General features: G+C 38.8%; 1 protein-coding gene across 1 annotated transcript in view; it reads left to right on the top strand.

The window, feature by feature from the left end:
• Positions 1-22,451, top strand: part of FAM135B (family with sequence similarity 135 member B) — a 231,043-nt gene extending 208,592 nt beyond the window's left edge. Inside the window, exons 16-21 of the mRNA XM_055705977.1 lie at positions 323-414; positions 3,022-3,119; positions 3,463-3,614; positions 4,453-4,563; positions 7,023-7,136; positions 8,486-22,451. Of these exons, the coding sequence (XP_055561952.1) occupies positions 323-414; positions 3,022-3,119; positions 3,463-3,614; positions 4,453-4,563; positions 7,023-7,136; positions 8,486-8,691 (773 nt within the window). The 3' untranslated portion in view covers positions 8,692-22,451. The remainder of the gene's footprint in view (positions 1-322; positions 415-3,021; positions 3,120-3,462; positions 3,615-4,452; positions 4,564-7,022; positions 7,137-8,485) is intronic.
• The last annotated feature ends 310 nt before the right edge of the window (positions 22,452-22,761 follow it).

The following is a 22,761-nucleotide window of genomic DNA, read 5'->3' as shown; positions in this document are numbered from 1 at the left end:
CTTTTTGTCTTGTTGTCTTACCTCTGCTGTTCATCAAACAAAGGACAGTTACTCTGGGCCTGATCTTTGCCCTTTAGTCCCCACCACGTATGCAGTCCCCAACAGCAGGAGGTGAGCTCCAGCCCTGCCTTGCGCGGGCTGTGGGTGTTCTTGCCCTCCTGCTGTTGCAATGCATGATCCTGTGGTGTGGTGAGCTGTCCTAGCAGCGCCTAGCGAGAGCTCCCTGGTGTCGAGGTTTAGAAGAAGACAAATGTATTTAATTGACTCTGTATTACTTATTTTTCTGTTGAATTACATCTCATAAAGAACCATTTATTTCTAGGCAACAGTGCAGATCTGCGGCTGGTAAAGACTTTTATAGAACTGGGACTCCCTGGTGGAAAACTGGACTTCCTAATGTCTGAAAGAAATCAGGTAGTGCAGAGCTAATCGCTGTCTTCCTTTAGATCTGCTAAAAGCTGTTGACGTTTCTGAAACAGGGCCTTCAGCAAAGCCTTCTCACCAGCTGAATGAAGCAAAAGCACTGGGGAATTCAGGGAATTTCATGTAGTATTTACTGCAAAGGCCTGGCCCTGTTCCTGTCTAATTTGATAGGGTGTTCAAACCCATCAGAAAATATTCATAGCATTGAAATCCAAGGCAATGACATTAGCACTTAGAGGACTAAACCTTAGAAGAAGAAAATTGATTTATCCTGTCGGTTTGCAAACTTAGCAGCCTGATGTCTCTCTGCCTGTTGGATGCCAGGCAATGCAGCATCGACAGAAAGCATCAAGTTTAGTGATGCTAAATTCTCTGGAGGATGTGGAATATCCAGCAGGTGTTGTCAGGTTCCTTTGCTGCAGCAGCCATTGTTTCTCATGTTGCAATGTTTGTGAGATTTATTTCCTTGAATGGTAAAGAAACATCTTCCAGAAAAATTAATTGCTAGTCTAGGCAGAGAAACAGTAATGAATCCCACGCTTTGTTCTGCAACAAACCTGTATTTATGGTGCAGGCCTAACTTTGTGCACAAGTTAAGGATTTCCATTGCCCAGTCAGAAATACTATTCAGATTTATGAACAACTTGAGAAACTTGAGTAAAAACTTGCCTTCCTTCTTTGTTTGACAGCTTTTCTATTTTGAAGTGGCCAGTTAGTGTTAGTCTGTGAACTTGCCACCTTCTGGTGCACGTCTGTCAGCAGCAGACCAGCACAGTGAATGTAAGCAAGATGAAAATAATGAGGAGACCAGTTCAGACTTGCATCAAAGCATCTTTGTTTTCAGAGAATGAAGCATCTTACAACATGTCTGTTTAACATTATCCAGAGCTTATAATCTGAACTTTTAATACTCCTATATTCTGGGAAGGTGAGGAAGTTCCTGTTGCTCTGGAATAGAACCGGCATGGTTTGATGACTATTTGGATGCTGTAAAGCATCCTGTCACCCTTTTTTCCCTGCTCTGAGAACCAGACTGCAAATGACCCAAGAAATCAGTCGTTTAGCTGAAGTTTGTTTTATAGAGGAAAATGCAAATCACTTTTTTTAGGCATTAATTTGTGATACGTATGACAAGCTCAATCAGACTGAGATGATACTAAAGGATGGAGATATAACCAGATGAATTATGATGCTTGATGTGTTTTGTTTATGATTAATGTTCAGGCTGATACCGTTCCACTTTTAAACAACCTGAAAGATTTTGGATAATGAGCCTAGGAGGAAATCATTAATTATCAGTGCAGACAAAGCAAACAGGCAGAAGGTTAGTGGACTGTTTGCAATAAGGACTTAAACCGAATGTTCTCATAAATTGCAAAGTGAATAGGCTTCTGTTTTCCCTTGCAAGAGCTGCAATTAGCAAGATGAGTTGTGTCACAAAAGTATTAATTACTGATATGTTTGCTCTGAATAGCTGTTCCAGCATTTGATGATTGTTTTTCTAGCTAGTTATGAATTTGATTTAGAGTTCTGTTGGATTGCCAAATGACACCGTTCTGAATAAGATATGCTTGCAATCATATAGACTGGACAATATATTATTTGTTTTATTGTGTCACAACTGGCAATACTGTTGCAAGCAACAAATAGTCTCACTCTAGCACTCATTCTCTTACTGATAACTGTTGAATAAGAAACACATAGCATTTCATTAACATGGCCAAATAATTTGTGATTACATCTTTAGCATCAGCCTAACCTATGTGTCAGTGTATAATGCTGTGATCTATTTTATCATAGTAATCTGTTAAAATCGAAATGCCACAAGCTTTTCTTCCATGTGCAGCATATGGTATCTAGAGCAGCAAAGCATTAGCAGTTGTCACCATGTCAAGCCAGGCTGCTTTAAGATCATACTCATGAGTCTGGAATCACTCAGCCTAATATTTTTAATCTTACTATTAATAAACTGTAGGTCTGGGTTTATCCTATCATGACATGTGCCAAAGTTACAGGCACAGTTGGTACAGTAAGTGAAACAACCACAGGAGGCAATTTAATCCTCTTAAAATATGAATTGTGTTCTAGAGGGACCTATTTCCATGCCCTACAAAGTGTAGGGTTGCTCTAGTCCTACCTTGATTTCTCAGGTTGTGTTCTTGAAGCTAAAAGGTGCAATACACAGTCAAAGAGACTCCATGACAGAAAATTTTGCCTTACCTTACCTACAAGCTCACTGAGGATGACGAATTTCCACATGGGCTTGAATGATAGCTGTGTGACCCACACTGACTCAATGTGCTGTTTTTGCTGCTGATGCTATGTGAGAAAGAACATACTTGTCTTGGGTAAGTTTGCAATATTAGTTGGAAGCTATTTGCTAATAAACTGAAAGTGAAACTTCATAACTCTGTTTTTAAAGGAGAACTTCAATTTTTAGAGGACCTGGGGACTAAGAAAAATCACTCCCCCCTTGAGCATGTATGAAGAAAATTTGGATTAATTATTATGTTTCTGCTTGCATTTTACCTGCAAAATAGCATCAGTCTGCAATAAGTGCAATATTTTAATTTACTGATTCATTCAATTTTTCACCAGACTGATACTTTTGCTGATTTTGATACAATGACTGACCGATTATTGGATGAAATTATACAGCATATCCAGTTGTACAACCTCTCCATATCCCGAATAAGGTAAGCATTCTGATAGTTAATAGTCTGTAACGGAGTTACATGAGCAACATGCAGTGAAATTAGCTTTTCCAAAAATGCCCTGTGTCAAAAGCCATTGAATCAATGAGATTAATTTTTTTACATTTTTTATAGATGGAAGAGTATCTACTAGGCTGAAAAAATGTGAAATGATAACTGAAGGGAAGAGTATCTACTAGGCTGAAAAAATGTGAAATGATAACTGAAGGGTGTTATTAAAAGCCCTTACAGAGTCCCCTCAAGAAGAATTTATGCCACATTTCTGTTTAATTTGAAGATAATGCAGATGTTTTTTGTGTTAATGTAATTCTTTCTTCTCCAACAGTTTTATTGGACATTCACTTGGTAACGTCATCATTCGATCTGTATTAACTCGCCCCAGGTTTCGCTATTACCTCAACAAGTTACACACCTTCCTGTCCCTCTCTGGGCCTCACCTGGGAACCCTTTACAACAACAGTACTTTGGTTAGTACAGGTAAGAGTTGACAGGAAAGGTATGACTAGCTGCAGTCCATGGCAGAGTGCATGAGAGCGCAACATGTGGATGTAACAATAAATCGTAACAACATGACTTATACGCTGAAGCTGTGGAAAATACTCACTGAAGAATTCAAACCCACACAGAAAAAGTTGCATTTTGTTTGTGCATTTTTTTGCATGAGGGGGGCTTTCAGCATCTCCTACAAGGTCCAGCACAGTGCTCCTTGGAAAACCCAAGGGTATGCAGCAGTGAGAGATGACCTTGCTTCTACTGTATTCTTCCACTTCTCTGTATACTGCACAGCTGAAAAAGACACTTACAGTGCTATGGGAGTGGAATATCCCACAGTTCAGCCTTCCTGAGTGTTGCTGTTACCATGACATACATAATTATAGAATCACCGAATAGTTTGGGTTGGAAGAGTCCCAGGTCTTAAAGGCCGTCTAGTCCGACCTCCCCTGCAACAAGCAGAAGCATCTTCAAAGAGATCAGGTTGCCCAGAGCCCCATCCAACCTGACTTTGAATGTTTCCAGGGATGGGGTGTCTACCACCCCTCTGGGCAACCTGTGCCAGACTTTTACCACCCTCATCGTAAAAAAATTTCTTCCTTATATTTATATATAATAGTCTAAATCTACCCTCTTTTAGTTTAAAACCATTACCCCTATCCAATGAGACCCTTAGGCTTTTCTCCCTATTGATTAGCAATACAAGGGAAACCAAAGACTTACATCGGGTTACAGTGCTACCCTTCCTGTAGACACATGTCTTTAATCCCCTTGGTTAATAATTAGCAAACAGGATGTAAATATGCACTGACTTTCATTTCAGGTCTATGGCTCATGCAGAAGCTGAAAAAGTCAGGGTCACTTTTGCAACTGACCTTCAGGGACAATGCAGATCTGCGCAAGTGTTTCCTCTATCAACTCAGCCAAAAAACGGGTGAGTAGGGCTTGGTGTGCTGTGCAAATATCACGGGCTATTCCAAAGGATTGTGCTGGACTGCCATGGCCTCCAGGGAGTAAAGCAAATCTGCATTTTGTTAATGATCTTTCTTTAAACACCCTTGCTTTCAAGAAGGGCTGCTCTGTCTAAAATCTAATGTCTATTTTATCTGTGTGGTTTTTTCTGTGCCAGTTATCAGTGAATATATTTGCCAGACTGTTCGCACCAAATGAGACCTCCATGCCATAGAAAATACACACCTGAGTTCATATCCTGTAAGCAAGAAATATCATGCTCGACAGGCCCACCATTGCTACTAGATGAAACCCATTTTCCGTTTTTATTATTTTTTCTAAGTGTAACATCTCTTGTCTCTAGGAAATACAACTTTGTGAGACAAAGAACAAATTTTATTCACGTCTATATTGGCATCTATGTACTACAGAGAGAGATGTGTAGCCTCACACTGGAAAAACAATGTCCAAATAGAGATCTTTTTACCCCTTCCTTGGTCTGTCGTGAATAAATGAAACAAATCAGGCTTTTCTTAAGAAAAGAAAACAAGCATGATCCTTCTGTTCAAGCAGATGTTTTAAGAGTTATTTTCAATATTGCGTGTGAGCAAACTGGTAGTCACAAGGTCACTACTTGATATTTAATTTTCCTCATACTTTGGAACATTGCTACTAGGAAACAAAGACTATGTTAAGGTGAATATAACTTCTTAGTTTTAGTCTGACAGACGTAGAGCTGTTGCATAATTTTATGAACACACTACATAACAATCAATGATGGGAAGCTGCTGTATCTTGGCATTATTTGCATTTCCTTATTTGAATTTTCCCTTTGATTCCCTGGCTCTTATTTCTGTGGAGTACAGTTGATGTCTGCTTTACTACTGTCATGTTCAAATAAAATTGGGACTACACAGGAAGCTCACATTGTAACTTCCCAAGCAAAGAATTGCCAAGTATTTGTTGTGTATCAAAGTGTTCCATTGTTTTTTTGGTGGACTGGAGGTCTAACAGGCTATAAATTAAGATCTTGTCCCTGCAAAAGCAGCAAGCAGAAATTTAAATGTGAAGAGGGTTGTCTGTAAAGTCAGAATCATCCAGGTAGATGCTTAGGTGAAAAATCTGAAGTAGGTAGGTCCAGATAAGAACACCTGAGTTGGCATACTGAGTCAAAACAGAGGTACCCCTACTCTAGCACCCTGCTCCCAGAAGCAGTTGAGAGAAGGTGCAGAGGGAGCGATAACAGCAGCAGTGCTGTGCCTGCTTTCCCAGATAACTCTTTAAGCCTCCAGTAATTTCTGATTTTCTTCTTAAAGTACAAGTCCCTTCTGCTTTTCAATCTCTTTAAATGTTCCTTGTGCTTCTCTTGAAAGCAACAAATAAACATTATTCCCTTTTGAAGCTCTTCACATAAGATTTTAGATACGGTAACTCCCACTGTTGCTTTTCCTACCTTTTACCTCATACTGAAGTCGAACTCAGTTGGTTTGATTGCACAAGAAGAAAATTATAGACAGCTTCAGCCAGGCTTAGTAAAGTCAGCCAGCAGGACTGTTCTTTGTGGTATTGATGGTCAACTTTTCTATGAAAATCTAGAAATTAAAGGACTTGGTTTTGGGCCCTTTTCCCATAAGGGGAGGGAAAGATGAAGGTCAAACCCAAAGCTCTTCTGTGTTCAGGATACTCTCTTGTCTAGTAGACTAGATCATCTGTGTCCGTTTTCCTACTTTCCTGTTGAATGTGGGTGATGGAGGGCTCAAGAGGCCACGGACAGGGCAAACAGTAGGATTCTGTTCCCACAGACCATCAGTGGCCCCATTGCCTCCGGGGAAGAGGGAGGATTCCTGGTTTCCAGTCCATGTACCAACAGTGTGCATTTATCAGGGGACTGCTGAAGGCAGGGACTGGATCCCAAGGCTCCCTCAACACTGATGTAATAGTATGACATCATAGCACTGAATTTGGTTCCTCTACTCCTCCATCTCTCTCATCTCTCTGTTTTGCTTGAAAATTGTACTGATTTGTTTTTTTTGAATGTGATCCCCATTCCTATGAGCACTTACTTATCCAAAACCACTCAATAACCATAGTGGGGCTGTACATGTGTTTCCAGTGTTTAAAGGCATTAATATTTGCAAGATTAACGGTTTAATGAAACATATTTTTTTTAAAACAGAGACAGTTCTTACTTTTTTTGTTGACATAGAAATAACCTGTATGAGTGTTGGTAAGTAACAAATAGTTCACAGAAGCAGCAGAAATGGGTTTAAGCTATTATGAATCTTTCTATGCTTGTGTTGCACATTTTAATTATTATAATCTATTCTGCACTGTAGATTTTCAAATCTACTTTCAAAAAGCATGAAGTAGTCATGTTGACACTGTATGTATTTTCATTGTTGTGCATCATTGTGATAGATTTATTTAATGCATTTGCCACAGGTCTTCAGTACTTTAAAAATGTTGTGTTAGTGGCCTCACCCCAAGACAGATATGTACCCTTCCATTCAGCAAGAATAGAAATGTGCAAAAATGCACTTAAGGACAGACACACAGGTATGTTTAAGATCCTTTCTTTATTTACAAAGCTGGTGAGACATTCTGTTTTTGTGTAACTGAGGTCATTGCATTAGAAGGGGTTTTCATCAGCATGATGAAAACGCAAATGTTTATTTGATGAGGAAGAAAGTGTTCTCTTCCCACAGGAAATTACTGAAATCAGTAAAGAACCTTTTTAAGAAGGTCTTTGTCTGATGAAAATAAATTTCAATCAGGTCATAATTAAAGGTTTCTTACTGCTTCTCCCTCTTCCCTCTAATTTATTTATTTTAAAAGTGATTATAATAGAACTAGATATTGACAATGCTTTTCTGTAGTCTACTGATTTACTAGAATTGTCTCACCTTTGTTTCACATAATGAAATCTTGCTCACATCCCAAGTCAGGGTTTTTTCCCTTTGTTTACAATAGTGTTGGGACGATTGCCAACTAATTGAAGGGACAGATCTAAATCATATTTGTTTGTAATAAGATCTATAAAGCACAGCAGGACTCATGCTGTCAAAGGGTTAGCCCCCCTGTGAGCTCAGGCTGTGTACTGTCTCAAGTATTGCCTTTATTATTAGCAGTCTCCCTCATTTATAAAATGTTTCATGGCTTCAGTTTCATACCACTTCCAGAAATAATGTTCGGTGTAATTTCATACCCATTTCACATACGTGATTACCTAGAAATGGAGGTACTCTTTGGAAGTAGAAAGAGAAACGCAGGCCCAATAATCAACATCACAGCCTTCACACATCTTACCTAAACTGCAGCTCCTTATATCCTACCTCAGATATGAATTAAAAGGTAATTTTCTAACACTGTCTTCCCATGGCTGCTTTTTGGGCATGATGTGTGACCTAGCAGGAGCCAGATCTACATTCAGTGTAGACCATTTATGAGTACAAATTTTCTGAGCCATTGTTCTTGCCCTGTAAACTCCTTAACTGTCTGCATGATGTCTTTCCTGGGCTAGATTCCCCAGAGAAACCCAAATGGACCTCGACCTCTTGCCAGACCCTTTTGCATTTGAATTCACAGGCAGCACGAGTCCAACCCTCTTCCCCCAAAAGGGAGCAAGATGTTTCCTTCCACCTCAGAGGAAATAAGACTAAATGCCAAGAAGTGTCCCACCCACTCACCATGCTAGCACCTTCAGCAGATATCCTCACGTGGCCAGTGCCTCATTAGGTTAACAACAGCCCGGCACTTGGCGAATCTTTGAAACGGACCGCTCTCTCTTGCATTGTGGCCTTGCTTCCATTTTCCTTCTCATCGCGACCGTATTTAAACTATACTGGAAGGAAAGAGGGGATGTGGCAGCTTTGGCATCTAGGTGTGACATCTAAACTCTTTTGCAGGTCCTGTTTATGCAGAAATGATTAACAACCTGCTTCAGCCTTTGATTGGGGCGAAGGACTGCACTTTGATCAGACACAATGTGTTCCATGCTCTGCCAAACACCGCCAACACGTTGATAGGCCGGGCTGCCCACATTGCTGTGCTGGACTCTGAACTTTTCCTGGAGAAGTTTTTCCTCGTGGCAGGACTCAACTACTTCAAATAGTGCCTGAAGTATGGGGTAACAGAGGCAAAACTTTTCATTGAGTGGAGGAGAATCCCTTAGCCAAAAGAGCAAAGTGTTAAAAATGAGATCAGGTGGGACTTTCAGACTCTCCATTTCCATTTCTGTTTCAGAGAGTAAAGTGCTATGGCTTTAAGGCATTCAAGCTTCCAAATATTGGTGCTTTTGGAAGAAATAGATATTCCTCTCCAGTTTCTATGTTCTTTGTCCACATAAAGACATGAGACACTTCTGAAATACTGAATCAGAATAAGAAGGCTAATTCTCTAAATATGATTGGACCAATATGATTCCCGTTTCTCCTGAATATTAACCCGGGAACTTGGCTGTCCTTGATTTAATGCTTATTTACGTATTAACAAAGTTATGCATTTGTAGCACTTTTGGGGTAGTTAACACATGAGGAAACAAGCATATATGAACTCAGGTTAAAACCTCCTTTGTGATAAACTGGGAAGTCTGAAAAACATTTATGAAAGTTTCAATGTTTCCATTTGTTGAAAGAAAATATTTGGATGGTTCCATTACTGGTAATAATTTGTAACACACATACATTCAAATAATAGAAAAGAGTGAAATATTTAAATTAGAATGAAGAAATCTTGATATTTGTCTTTTAAAAAGCCCAGAATTTAAGTTGGGAAGAATTTTGTTCAAGTTAGAAGCTGCCAAACCAAGAGGAGCCTATTGGATTACTTGTAACAGTGGCAACTGTGAAGATTTCTTCTGTTTACATTTATAGAGGATCATTATTGTGCTTGTTATAACCTTAGAGATACAATTTTTACTTTTACATTTGTATCTAAGTACATTTACCCCAACAAATTTTAATTTTTTTAAAATCTATTATGCTGATATGAAATTCAAAATCTAGCCAGTAATACCCCTAAAAAAACCCCATCAGATGAAAATGGGCCAGGGATATAGAGTGATAAGGATTGTGGAAAGCTTAAAAAATATAATGATGTCTTCTTAAGCTCCTCTGCAATGCTTTATCAGTGCTTTACTAATGTCCATTCGCGTTGCTATATACAATCCTAATTATTATATGGTTACAGCTGGTTGAAACATTTAAAACTTTATTCATACAAATATATCCAAGTTGTTTTTAAGGGTTTGGAAAAGAACCCATTTTTCACTTTTTTAGGTTTTTTTTCCCCAATTTTTCATTCATTTTTTAATCAAAAAGTTATCAAAGATAAAAAGTCAAATTTCAATAACTTTCTATGCATTTTCATAACATTTTGATAAATTTTCAATGTCACAGCAGTTTTTTTCAAAAAAGAGAAGGTGAATAATTCTTCACAATTATTTTTGTTCAGAAGGCAGGCAATTTTTTAATGCAAATATAATTTGTTCAAAACCATAAGCGATCAGTCCTGTATATCTTGTGATAAAAACTATAAAAAAATGAAAAAGGTGGTTTCAGGTGTCAATACTCGTATTAGTAAGTTAAGATCAAGATAGTAGGCGTTTCTGAAATGAGAGTTTAAAAATGAAAACAAAAAACCTTGCAACCACAGGCAAATATTTCTACATGCAAAAAGTAAACCTGGTTTTTTTCAAATGAAGAAAATTGGAAACCTTACACAGAATGAGTTCAAGGGAAGAGTTGCAATGAAACTGGTAAAGGCTGTTAAAGAACCAAGCTGGTTTGATAATGTAGGCACATTTCTAAAATAGAAATTAGAAAGAATATACAAAAGGCTGAGATTAAGATCATCTTGAAATAGGAAGGTATATTGCACCTAAAAATCATCTGGTCTCCAAAGGGCAGAAATTATATACAGTTACATGGTGTGTTTCAACATTGACAAGTGTTTTTAAACATTAAACATTACCTCAGGACTTGAATAAAATACATAAATACTATTTTGTCTTCCCCCCCCCCCCCCCCCCCCCCTTTTATAAATTGACAGTTTAAAGCTAAAAGATGGATTTACCCAGTTAACAAATAAATTCTGTCAGGAATCAAGAACTTGTGATTCCCACTTCTGATTTGGGAAGTCTTTATCACTTTTCAGCCTCAGCATTTTAGTGCCAGCTACACTTACATATCACAGCTTCCTTCTTCCTTGGTAAACTGTTTACAGAATTTTAACATAATGGGACACGTAGGTTAAGCTGTTACACAGTGCAGTGGTTCTGAGCCACAGCCAGGGACTTCTAAGGAGTGTGTGAAAAACAAGGAAAAAAAGCGATCTCCAACCATCAGCATGCTTCAGCATGCTGTATAAGGGCCTGCTTCTCTTTCAGAGAATGTTCAGGCATCTGCTAAAAGAAAATTTTGAAAAACATTAAGGAAGAGGTTAGTTTACACCATGCCTAATGTATGTGTGTGTGTATGTGTACAGTCTGTACAAAGAAATATGCTTATTTCAAGGTCTCACACACCAACTATTTAAATCCTTAATATACTGAGTGACAATATACCAGTGCAGTTCTTCTTACAGTCAGATTGGTGGTTTCTTGCTTTGCCTTGTACATTAAACAGCACTCCCAGCCTTCTGTTTGCATGACTTTGAGAGAAGAGAAATGTGAAAAGGGCTCTTTTGTGTTGCTGCAGAAGCTGGTTGGCCTTTTAGAATGTTCACTTTCACATTCTGTACTGCTACCAGTGCTATGACTGATGGATAAATATGCCTAAAAATTTCCATGTTCCTATACATGTAATATTCTTTCATGGCTTGGAGTCTGATATCAAAATTGGAGTTTGATTGTACGTGGATTTGGATTAGGTCCATACAACTTGCTCCTTGTGGGGTATGGCAGACAGCTTCTATGGAGCCTCAGAAAAACCTGGGAGATGTCATTCCTGTGAACTGATGAGCCACAGATTTTATCTTCCGTGTGCTGGCAGAACATTGTGGGAAATACTGGCAGTAACAGTCTAGCTGAGAATTCCTTTTGAGGTTCTCAGAATAGCCTCCCCCTCTTTTTCTTCTTTTATTCTTTTCAATAGGATGCTGCTTTGATAATGACTCCCAATATTGTAAATCCACTCTATTTGTGTAGCCTATATTGCAAAGAAATCATTATCATTATAATATAAATAACATCTAAGCGGTTGGACTTCATCAGACTATACAAATCAACATGGGCTTATTTTCAGAATTTTTTTATATTTTTATATATAGAAATATGTATTAATTATTACTTTCATAACAAATAGCAAAATAACTGCACAGTTAGCATTTTTGTTTCTGTCTTGACTTTTGGAATTTTAATGTATTGTCCTTTCACATAAAGCCTTTTTAAAGACAATTAACTACATTAGCAGTACTGCTACAAGTATTTCCCTTCAAACTGCACAAGGTCCTCTTGTCTTGCTGTATCGATGAGGGTAATGCTTAAATTCTTAAGTGAAGCTCTCACATTCACAGAGGATAAGACAGTTTTTCAAGAACTTGGACAGAGGAGAAACAGCTACAAAATTTTTGTACCTTGTCAATGCCCAGCTTAATGTTAAGAAAAAAACAAAGCCAGCAGTGCAGGGTTGTTTCTTTAGCATCTAGAAGTCTTACAACCAGCATGGAGGATCTCCTGGCTCCAACAGGTAAAGTGCATTTGGCTATTGAGGTTTTCCAGTGTTAAAGATGAAGGATGTACTATGGTCTGATGAGTGAGTTCTCTGAAGGAAAGGTGGTAGCCCAAATGCAGGAAAAGAGCAGCAAAGGCAGAGGATCTCTGAACTCTGAAAGACAGGAGCAAAGGCTAGTGGAAGAAAGAAAGACAGGAAGGGGCATCAATAGAGCTGGATTTCATAGAAACCATTCTGTTGGGTTGGAAGGGACCTTTGAAGATCATCTGGTACAAACCTCCTGCCACAATCAACCATCAGGTTGATCAAAGCCCCTTTCAACCTGACTCTGAGTACTTCCAGTGATGGGGCATCCACATCTCTGGGCAACTGTTCCGCTGTCTCACCACCCTCACTGTAAAAAAAACCCAACACATTCCTTATAAAGAACTGAAAAAATTCAACGCAGAGTAATATTATCTTACTTGACTTTGTGCAGTTGTGGTGTGGATATCTGTTTGTGGTGTAATGGGGGATTTTAACTCCTGGTATGATCAGTGGAAGGAAAGACACACTTCATCAGATTTATCAGACGTATTTTACTTTTCTGGTCTAATTTGCTCTGGGCCTGTTCTTTCCACTGACTGCGGGGTATCATATTTAGCTGTCTAATGACTTGACACCTACACTTGGTCAGATGAATCCCACACAGTGCTGGAACTCTTATGGAACTCCATTCCCATCCCAAACGTCCAAAGCAGGGATATTGTGCTTTGAAATAGCACCTGGCCCTTGAAGCCATTTCTCTTTCAGTGCCAGTTACCTGCCTAGGAACAGCACAGTGATTCTGGAAGAAAGAAGATAAAAACCTTACCTAGTTTTATTGACAAGTTCGTAGAAGGACACAGTGAAAAGACACAAAGATGCCCAGACTTTTTTTTTCAATTTCTATTTCACCTTCAAATAAAAACTTATATAAAAGGAATCTATAGCACTTAAAAGCATTGGCATTAACTATTTTTAAAATTTTGAAGCACCTATAAACAGTGTGGTTGTAACAATTTGGTGGATATCTATGATTCTGATTCTATGATCATGCTTTATTAATAGCTGGATGAAATTTTTCCACTATTTTGGGGCTACTACAGCCCATTGAGCTCCACTCTCAAAAGATTTTAATCTCATCTAAAATGGAAGATTTGTTTCTTGAATATGGATGGAAAGAAATTGCTGCTGTGACTAAGTGTGACTAGATAAGGGACAGAAGAGCTAGTCCTTTCTGCAGCTGGGCTGAGGATTTTCAAGGGAGTGGTTTTCAATCTCCTGATAATAGTTGCATGCTTACCTGCCTAAAACATGGAGAAACCTCTGGAGATAGTTCCTCCTTTGAGGATAGGGTTTAGCCTGTCTAGTTTCCTCACCTAATTTGTGCCTAAAAATTAGTTGCAAAATGAATTTGTTATACTAAAAGAAGTCTTAATTTCTCTATATAGTCTATGACAGAGGTAGCTACTACAGAAAATCTGCAGAAGTGACCCTGTTTGCTGCTCTGGTGGCATTCAGGGTTACTTACCTCTCTTCTCTGACCAGGGAACTTACAACAAAACTCACTTTTTGGGTATCTAAGATGTAGACAAAAAGTTGAGGTCAAATATTCATGGACTGGATGGCATTCCTAATTATTAGCTCTTCCGTTTTTTCATACTTAGGTGTAAGTTTTGACTGTGCACCTTGATCAAAAGCAAACCCTGAAGAGACCAATCACGCTCCTTTACAATTTGGCATGAAATGTGTCTTTTCCCAGCTTCCAATGGATGCCCATTTTCTCTTTATGAAATCGGTAACTTGTTTTCAAAATCAGGTCTGTCCACTGACAATAGAGGAAGTTGAAATTGCTTAACTTGAAAGGATTGCATTCCAAAGCCTTGAAACCTTAGCACAGAGCTTTGGAAATTACTATCAGGAATAAAGAGCACTGTTTTACTTCAAAGCACTTCATAAATATCCACAGACCAATCCTTTTCACTGTTCCCTTGCCAGAAAAGAGCCGCGCTCGAGAGAGAAAGTTATCACAAGACAATGTGAAAACTGGGAATTCAAGCCAAAGCTTTGGCTAGAATTTGTAGGTTCCTCTGATGCCTTCTGCATGTTAAAAAAAGATCTCTTCCTTTCTGCCTCTGCATTTGAAATTGCTAAGTGGTGGTGTAGGAAATAGGTGAGAACTTCTAATAACTGGGTTAGACCCTTGTGAAGGTTTATGCAGATATCCCATGAAATTCAAAATATAATGAATAGTCATGGGACACTTCCATAGCATTCTCAGCACGCCTGTATGTGTCAGTCTAGCTGAATGATTATTTTCTTTGTGGACTTAAATTTCCATTTAAAAATTATCATCAGAACAGCCTAACATATTTCACTCCCACTGGTCATTTAGATGCTACAGGTCACGTCCATGGAGAACTGTTAAGGAGCATTTTTTTTTTTTATTTCAATACATATGCTCAACAATTTTGATGTTGAATGTTAAGTAATTGACAATTTCTAGCTCCATCTTTACTATTTATTTAGCACCTCCCCCAGTTTTCCAGTATGTATTTAATCAATGGATTTTTCAGGTATAAATCCAGGTCTGTTGGAGTCAGAGTTCAGCCCACCCATTCTCACTCTTCAATGCATTTGCTTTATGGCAAGCTATAGTATCAGTCTCAGGAACTTCATGAAATAAGTACGACTGTGTACACAGATAACCACTGAAGTAAAAATTAGTCCATTCATGTTTGGAGTCAGAAAATACACAGCCTGGGACTTGTTTAGCTGCATCTTACTCTTTCCTGGTTTGGTTTTGCCTTTTGGATCAAATGTAACTACACCAAGATTGTGTCTCTACCTCTGTTTGTTCATGGGTCCCCTAATTTGCTATCCTTTGAGTAGCCTAAATTGCCCTGTTACTGTTCTGCTTTGATTTGCAAATTTTCTTGGACACCTCTCCATGATCTGACTACCTCTCCGGCTTTTCTTTTGCATATATTGTCCATTCCTCTTCTTTTTACCCCCCTGTCCTTGCTGTCATGCAAAGCTACAAAATTGTGTAACTATCCAAACAAGGCAGTTAATTTCTACCATCCTCTGAAATATTGTCAGTGGTTTTAGCTTTTGTACTGATTTTGACTGCTATGCAGTTAAATTTCTTCCTAGTAGCGGGTATGCGGCTGTGTTTTGGATTTGTGCTGAAACCAGTGTTGGTAACACAGGAATGTTTTTGTTATCGCTGAGCAGCGCTGATACAGAGCCCAGGGCTTTGCTGCTTCTCACACGGCCACAACAGCGAGCAGGCTGGGGGTGCAACAAGTTGTTGGGAGGGGACACAGCTGGGACAGCTGACCCCAGGTGATCCAAGGGATATTCCACACCATATGACATCAAGCTCAGCAATAAAACTGGGGTGGGGTGGGGGGAGTTTGGCCAGAGCTGCCACTGCTCAGGGACTGGCTGGGTGATGAGCAATTGGAGTTTTTTGCATCACTTGTTATTCTTGTTTTTAATTTTTTATTTTTCTCTTGTTGTTCTTGTTTCCCCCCCCCTTTTTTTTTTTTTAGTTATTAAACTGTCTTTGTCTCAACACATGAGTTTTCACATTTTTACTTTTCCTGTTCTGTGTCCTATCGCACTGAGAAGTGGTGTGAGCAAGCAGCTGTGTGATGCTTTGCTGCCTAGCCAGGTTAAACCATGACAGATTTGTACAAATCCAGGCCTTCAAGTTACATTTTATGTGTGTGATGTGAGGTTTTGATTAAGTGACCCAACAGAACTTTTTCCCAGAATTCAAACTTATCCTTCATGAATCAGTGGGAAGCTGAAATACAGATCCCCTGGTTAATTTGGACTTTGTCATGGACAGAATGTATTTTGCTGGTTCTGGATAGGTGGTGTACTCACCCAATTCACACTCCAAAAGCACACTCCGGTCTGCTTTACAGTCTTCCACATGCTTTCTCTTTGTCATTGTCTTATGCTGCCCTTGTGACTTCCTTCCTTCCTTCCTTCCCTAGGATCACAGAATTGTAGAATCATTTAGGTTGGAAAAGACCCTTTGGATCATCAAGTCCAACCATGAACTTAAAAGTGCCACCTAAACCAATAAACCATGTCCCTAACTGCCACATCTATACGTCTTTTTCCTCCCTCCCTCCCTCCTTTCCTTCCTCCCATCCTCCCATCCTCCCTTCCTCCCTCCCCCCCTTCCTTCCTTCTTTCCCATTCATGGTTGCTTAGAACAGAACTCTAGAAAGTAAAGGAAAAAAGTGTCCGGCAGGCGATTACTGCCTCTTTAAAATGAAAAAACTAAGTGAGGGATATTTAAAGAAAAAAAAAAAAAGATAATTATTTGTACTTAAAATGCTCTAGAGGCCTGGTCCAGCTCATTCTGAAATAGACTAGCAACTCTCACTACCTTTGAAAGTGCCGCATATAGCCACACACAGAGCTTCTTGCCACAGTGAATATTCAGCTGGTAACATTTCTTTGAGACTGTGAAGTCAGTGCAGACGTGCATTCACAAATATAGCCAGCACTGCCATTCCATTTCTCCAGGAGTGGTACATCGTGTTCACACGTTCATGCCAGTCAATTTTCTCAGCTTTTCATGAGGACCTTTATCCACCTATCCAAACATGTTACAGATGACAGAATATTTGGTTTCAGAAGGAACAGCTGGAATTCTCCCAGTCTAGTTCCTCTTCAGAGCAGTATTATCACGAGCATCTTGGTGAGGTCAGCCATGTCTTTTTCTTGCTAAGTCTTCAAAACATCTGGTGGTGGATATACTACAGCTACTCTGGATCACCTTTTCAACTTCTGTACAACACTTCTAAGGAAAAAAAAAAAGTAAAATAAAATTTAAAAAATGCATTTTGAACTTCCCAGACTGCAACTTCTTGTTGTCACCTTTTATTATACCACCTTTTTATTCCATGGGGAAGGCTTTGTTTCTGACGTACTTGTAACTCCCTTTTCAATACCTGCAGACAGGCTCTTAGATTGTCACTTGATCTCCTCTTTGCTAGACTAAACAAGCCTGACTCAACCTCTCCTCAGAAGCCATGAGTTTAGACCCCTCCCCATCTTGCTAGCCCTTTACTGGGCTCTTTCTAGTTTCTCAACCTTGGACTGGGTTTAGGAGGAAGTACTGGCAGACTTCCTTGGATGAGAGTTCTGGTGCAGACTGGTGTCTTTTCCCTGCTCAGGAGGGGTTCACTGGCTGTTGGGTCTCATCACATGCTCTTCCTAACAGGTTCTCATCTGAAGAGCTGGAACTGTTCTCTGGTTGCCATGATTTGTAAGCTTCCAGCTCGCATCCCCTTGCGAGTTCATCTTTACTTCATTTTCCTGTGTTATCTTGGCTAAGGTAACAGCACTAGCAAGGGCAAAGACTTGTGACCTGTGGCTTATTGCCACCATTTATGGGCCTCTTTTTCAGCACACAGTACATCTGGCCCCCCATTGCACCCTTAACGTGCTCACTGCCATGCTAATTGTTTCCATCACTTTTTTTAACAAGTCTTATTTGAGGTGATCTTAGTCATTGGTAAGCTTTAGGCACAGATAGTAAGGAAACCTCCTGTGAGTCTGCTCCACCCTTGCATGACAGACAAGGGTGATCATTTACCTTGTTATCATCATCATGGCATGCTGCTTCCTGACAATCTGTGGTCTGAAAGAGCTGCTGCTGCTGTTTATTCTCTATTTTAATAAGACTATATACTACATATGCACTTCCCTAAGAGGCATCCACGCACTGAATAGAAATGCTTATGAAAACAGTTTAATCAGTGTAGAGCTGCTTTAAATGCAGATGAGTCAGGCCTTCCCTGCATAGAACAGAAGCATAAAGCATAAATATGTATAAAGTCTTCTTATGCAAAAGGTCAGACTAAATTAACTTCTGTTATAACCATGAAACTTGATTTCTCTGCTTTTGAAAATTCAGCCTCTGCTTTCACCCAAAGTGCTGCAAGATCCTATTATCTGTGTAGCAAACTAACCGCATCTGTCTGAAATGGATTTGCACACTGACATGTATGTGCCAGAAGTTCATTGGCTATATGCATGGAGCTGCAGGTCTTCAAGTAGCTTCTGCCTCTGAAAATACAAAACTGTGACACAGTCAGCAGGGCAACTCTTATTGCAATCCAGCATGCCTTGCAGTCTTTGAAAGCTATCGGCTACAAACACAAACACCTTATCCAAAGGAACAAAAAAACCCCTCCTCCACACAAAAGTCCAGTCTCAAACAACTTTTTTTTGGGAGTAGGTGGTTTGAGTACTACGATGACCTTGCTGATTCTGTGCTTCCCATAAGTGAGGTTGCGCTAATAGGTATAACAGCTTCTGATGCTGAAAGCCTCAATATTGCAATTTTCATGTAAATTTCTGACAATTAGTTTAAGAAGTTTTTCGTTTGTTCCTGAAAGCATAAGTGCTAGAAGAAATCTGCCTGTCCCGATCCAGAAGAAAAGATCATTTACTCTTTCTGGTTTTATATGGATAAGACTACCTGCATCATTCCCAGAAAGGTGAAGAGATGTCAAGACGTTTCTGATACACTATCATATATGCAGCTACATGCACAAGAAAGGTTGAGGAAAAGACTGTGGGAACCTTTTTGATATAAGGGGCATCATCACTTTCAGTAAAAATAATACAAAATGCAGTTCTTGCATGCCCTATATACTGTATGTGTGGTACACCCTACATACATATGTATAAAGAAAATGTCTTTTCCCTTATGTAATGTTATGTTCCCATATGTAATGACTGTATCTTCCTATATTCAGTGTATGTATGCCATGCCATACTTACAAGTGGGTGGTGATTGTTGACTTTTAACAGGTTTCTGTTACTTTGGGGGGAGCTAACTTCAGTTATCCTCCTGTGCTCAAACTGTGAAGGAACAGTTTGCTGGCTTCATCCACCTCATTGGAGGAGAGAAGTTGCTTTGTACCATGATTTCTCAACCTCTTGACACACCTTTAGTCAACTAATCTTACCAAAGCAGTCTGGAATTTGATGGGTGTTATCTACCACCTCCATGGTTTCCATGGTCAATGTAACATTTCAAACTGAGCTGCCTTATCTCCTGACACAGGAAGCTTCTCACTATCCTTTAACTTCCCTTGACATCCATCCTCTTCAACCAAGCATTCATTTTTAAGCTGGTAGACAAATGATTTCTCAGCTTTGCCACCTTTCTTACTCATTTTAGTCATGTATATTTGACTATGCATCCAGTTACAGAAGCTAGCTATTTCCTTTTTCTGCCATTAAATCTTCTTATAAAGTATGAGGGAGATCAGTCTAGACAAAAGCCGTGGTACTCCTTTGTGACTGCATGTCTGGGGGAAAAAGGTACCAAAAAGCAGCTAGTAATTTGTAGTGTTTTCTAGGTTTATTTTCCATATTTATTTATGTTTGTTTTGCCGAGAAAGAAGATACACTGGTATTTTGTCCCAAAGCAAAAAGAACAATTTTCCAAACCTACCCACTCACCAAAATAAATAATGCCAAAATATTGCTGTATGTTTGGGAAATGTATTGGGTCAAAATCAAAACACAGTTCAGTATATTCCAAAACACAAAGTTCAGAAATAAATTAAAATTTATATCTATTTTTTGTTACTTGATTTTGTCTCTAATGGTAAGATTTCTTAAATGCTGAACAGTTTAACCCAGGACTGGGTTTCCTTTACTTGAGCAGTGAATCCCTTGGTTATTGAGGATTTTTTTAACCACAGCATTAGGCTAAGACCTGAATAATTTCATAAATCCCTTAATATATACTCAAGTTCATTAGAGACATATATATATATATATACGCTCTGACCTTAAATCTCTGTCTTTCCATTTATGTGTAGACAATTAGCCACCTCATCTGAGATATCAGAAAATTAAACTTTTTCTATATACAGAATTACCTTCAGTGAACAGTTCAGGCCTTAACTGGGAGGACTTGACTGCTGTAGGACCATCTTTCTTGTTGAGAGGGAGCTTATGGTAATGAATCTGTAATCTAGGCAAATCAAGAAAATAGGTGAATCCTATTCTCTCTTATCCTTCTGTTTCCATGCTGCAAATTCACACTCGGGCACTTGAATTTAGAAAATTTTGGTTTGCATTCCAAACAAAACACATCTGTGAGGCAGGTCTTGATTGATGTCATATCTTTCCCTGTATGCAATGTACAAACACAATTACTCTTTTTTTGACACTGGAACCATTATCTTGGTTTGAGAGTCTTGGAAACCGTGATGAAACTCTCTTTAAAGTATATTAAAATTGTAACCCTCAAAATCAGGCTATAACTTTTTAATAGGTAAAGTGAGCAATGCCATCACAAGTAACTTCTCAGTTGTACAGTATCTATTCAAATGGAACACCTTACACTGCGGGATTGATTTTCAGCTCAATGGTAACACCTAAAATTGGACCTTCACTGTTCCTCAGCTGATGTGGAATAGAATTCAGTGGGCAGAAGCATAATTCTGTGAAGATCCTTATCTTACGTTTCAAAGAATTACGTTTTACTTATTTTATTAAATGATAAGAAATTACCCCTTGGAATTAAAAGCTACTATTTCTAGTAAGTAATTATCTCTGAAAGTGGTTTTCTTTAAGCACACTTTTACAGTTTTTAGTTAAGAAGGGCAAGGCTAGAAAATTTTTAGAAAAATCGTGTGTTTTTTTTTCCAATAAGCAAATGACAAATACTACTGGGCTTAGTATCAAGTGATTAATTGCAGCTTTAGGCAGGTCAATTTTTAGTTTTGTAAAAAATATAAAAAGCCAAGAGACTGACCCCTAGACTTACTAACCATTTGTACCCATGCATAGTGGATGTAAGATACTAGCATTGGTATACATGCCCATGTTTGTGCACACAGGCTGCAAAGCAATGCATCAGAGATATATTGTTCTCCAAGTACTTCCTTTAAGGCTGATTGTTCAGGGCAAGCAATATGCATGATATAACTGGTGCATGTAACAGTAAGTGTAACCTTCTGCAAATTTGGATTTAAAGACAGTAACTTGATACCAAGGCTGAACTTTGCAGACGAGTAGTCTATGGTATTTTTAATTATAACCATTTTTGTGGTCTGAATATGAGTACAACTGATTTTGTCATGTGACACTAGAAGTTGTATATTTAAATGAGACATTATTACATTTGATTGAGGCAGTTACATTTCTAGCAAATTATATTTCAAATCAGACAGAAGAGGCAATAATTAGAGGCTGTGAGCTTGGAAAATCTGTGCCATTTATTTATTTTTAAGACACCAAGATTTACAACACATGCTCTGTCTGCCTCTCTCTAATTTACTTCCCTTTCCCTAATGAACATTTGTCAACTGCCATACATTTCAATTTTCTCTAGCTATGTCTGTCAAGACTTAAGTGAGACTTACATCGAAAAACAAAACTGATTGCACAAAGTGGAAACCAATGAAGTTGAGTCAATTCTGTGACATTTTAGGGAAAACGGAGTTGCAAATCAATTTTCTTCACTTGTAGCTTTTGACTCAACAGCATTCACAAAGTCTTGACTAAAGGTCTGATCCTGAGAAATGCTGCTCAAATGCACTCTTGATAGAACAAGCCAGATCCCCAAGTGGATCAGCCTGGCAAAGCAGTTTATACCGCCTAAGGATCTTGCCGAGTGGCAGCCAGTAGCATTCACAGCATCTCACAGTCAGACCACCAGAAGATAGCAAATGTCCTGGGTTCTTTTTAAGGCCAATTTTCCAATTGGTCAATTGTGTTTTAGAAGTAATGTCTTTTTAGACAAATGCAGACCTCTCCAAGGGATCAAGTCAGTGGATTAATGTGGACAGATCCTTATAGGTTAAGGGAAAGGGCTTTTAATTTTTAAATCTACTACTCTGAATCATGATCATACAAACTGAAGAAATCTGACATGGTCCCTTGTATAAACAAGATCATGAATGTAAAGCTTATAATGCCACTGTGAAATTTTAATGCTCATTTATTATGGTTATGATGAAACCTGTATAATGAGATGATGATGATAATAATAATAATAATAATAATGAATAGTCATCAGTGCCAATATGATTCTACTATTTTTCTACATATGCTTTATTGTGGCATTTTGTGTAGCTTGTGTTCTGTGTAAAGAAATGTCAATAAAATCTTTGCTTCCTTTTGTCTGTACTTTGTGTGCTTCTTGTTACTTGGACAGGAAATTCCCCCGCTCCCTTTCTCCATGTAGCATGGGGGAAACATGCTGACAGTGACAAAGAAAAGCAGAATAAAATATCCTCAAATATGAAGCAAGAGAATAGATGAGCTATATGAAGTGCTGTGGCTGATGCCCCATCCCTGGAAGCATTCAAGGTCAGATTGGATGGAGTTTTGAGCAGCCTGGCCTAGTGGCAGGTGTCCCTGCCCATGGCAGGGAGGTTGCAACCAGGTGATCTTTAAGGTCCCTTCCAACCCAAACCATTCTATGATTC

The sequence above is a fragment of the Falco cherrug genome, chromosome 3 (genome assembly GCF_023634085.1).
Source record: "Falco cherrug isolate bFalChe1 chromosome 3, bFalChe1.pri, whole genome shotgun sequence".
Taxonomy (NCBI): Eukaryota; Metazoa; Chordata; class Aves; order Falconiformes; family Falconidae; genus Falco; species Falco cherrug.
The sequence above is the reverse complement of the archived record's forward strand: the minus strand, read 5'-3'. Positions and strand labels throughout refer to the sequence as shown.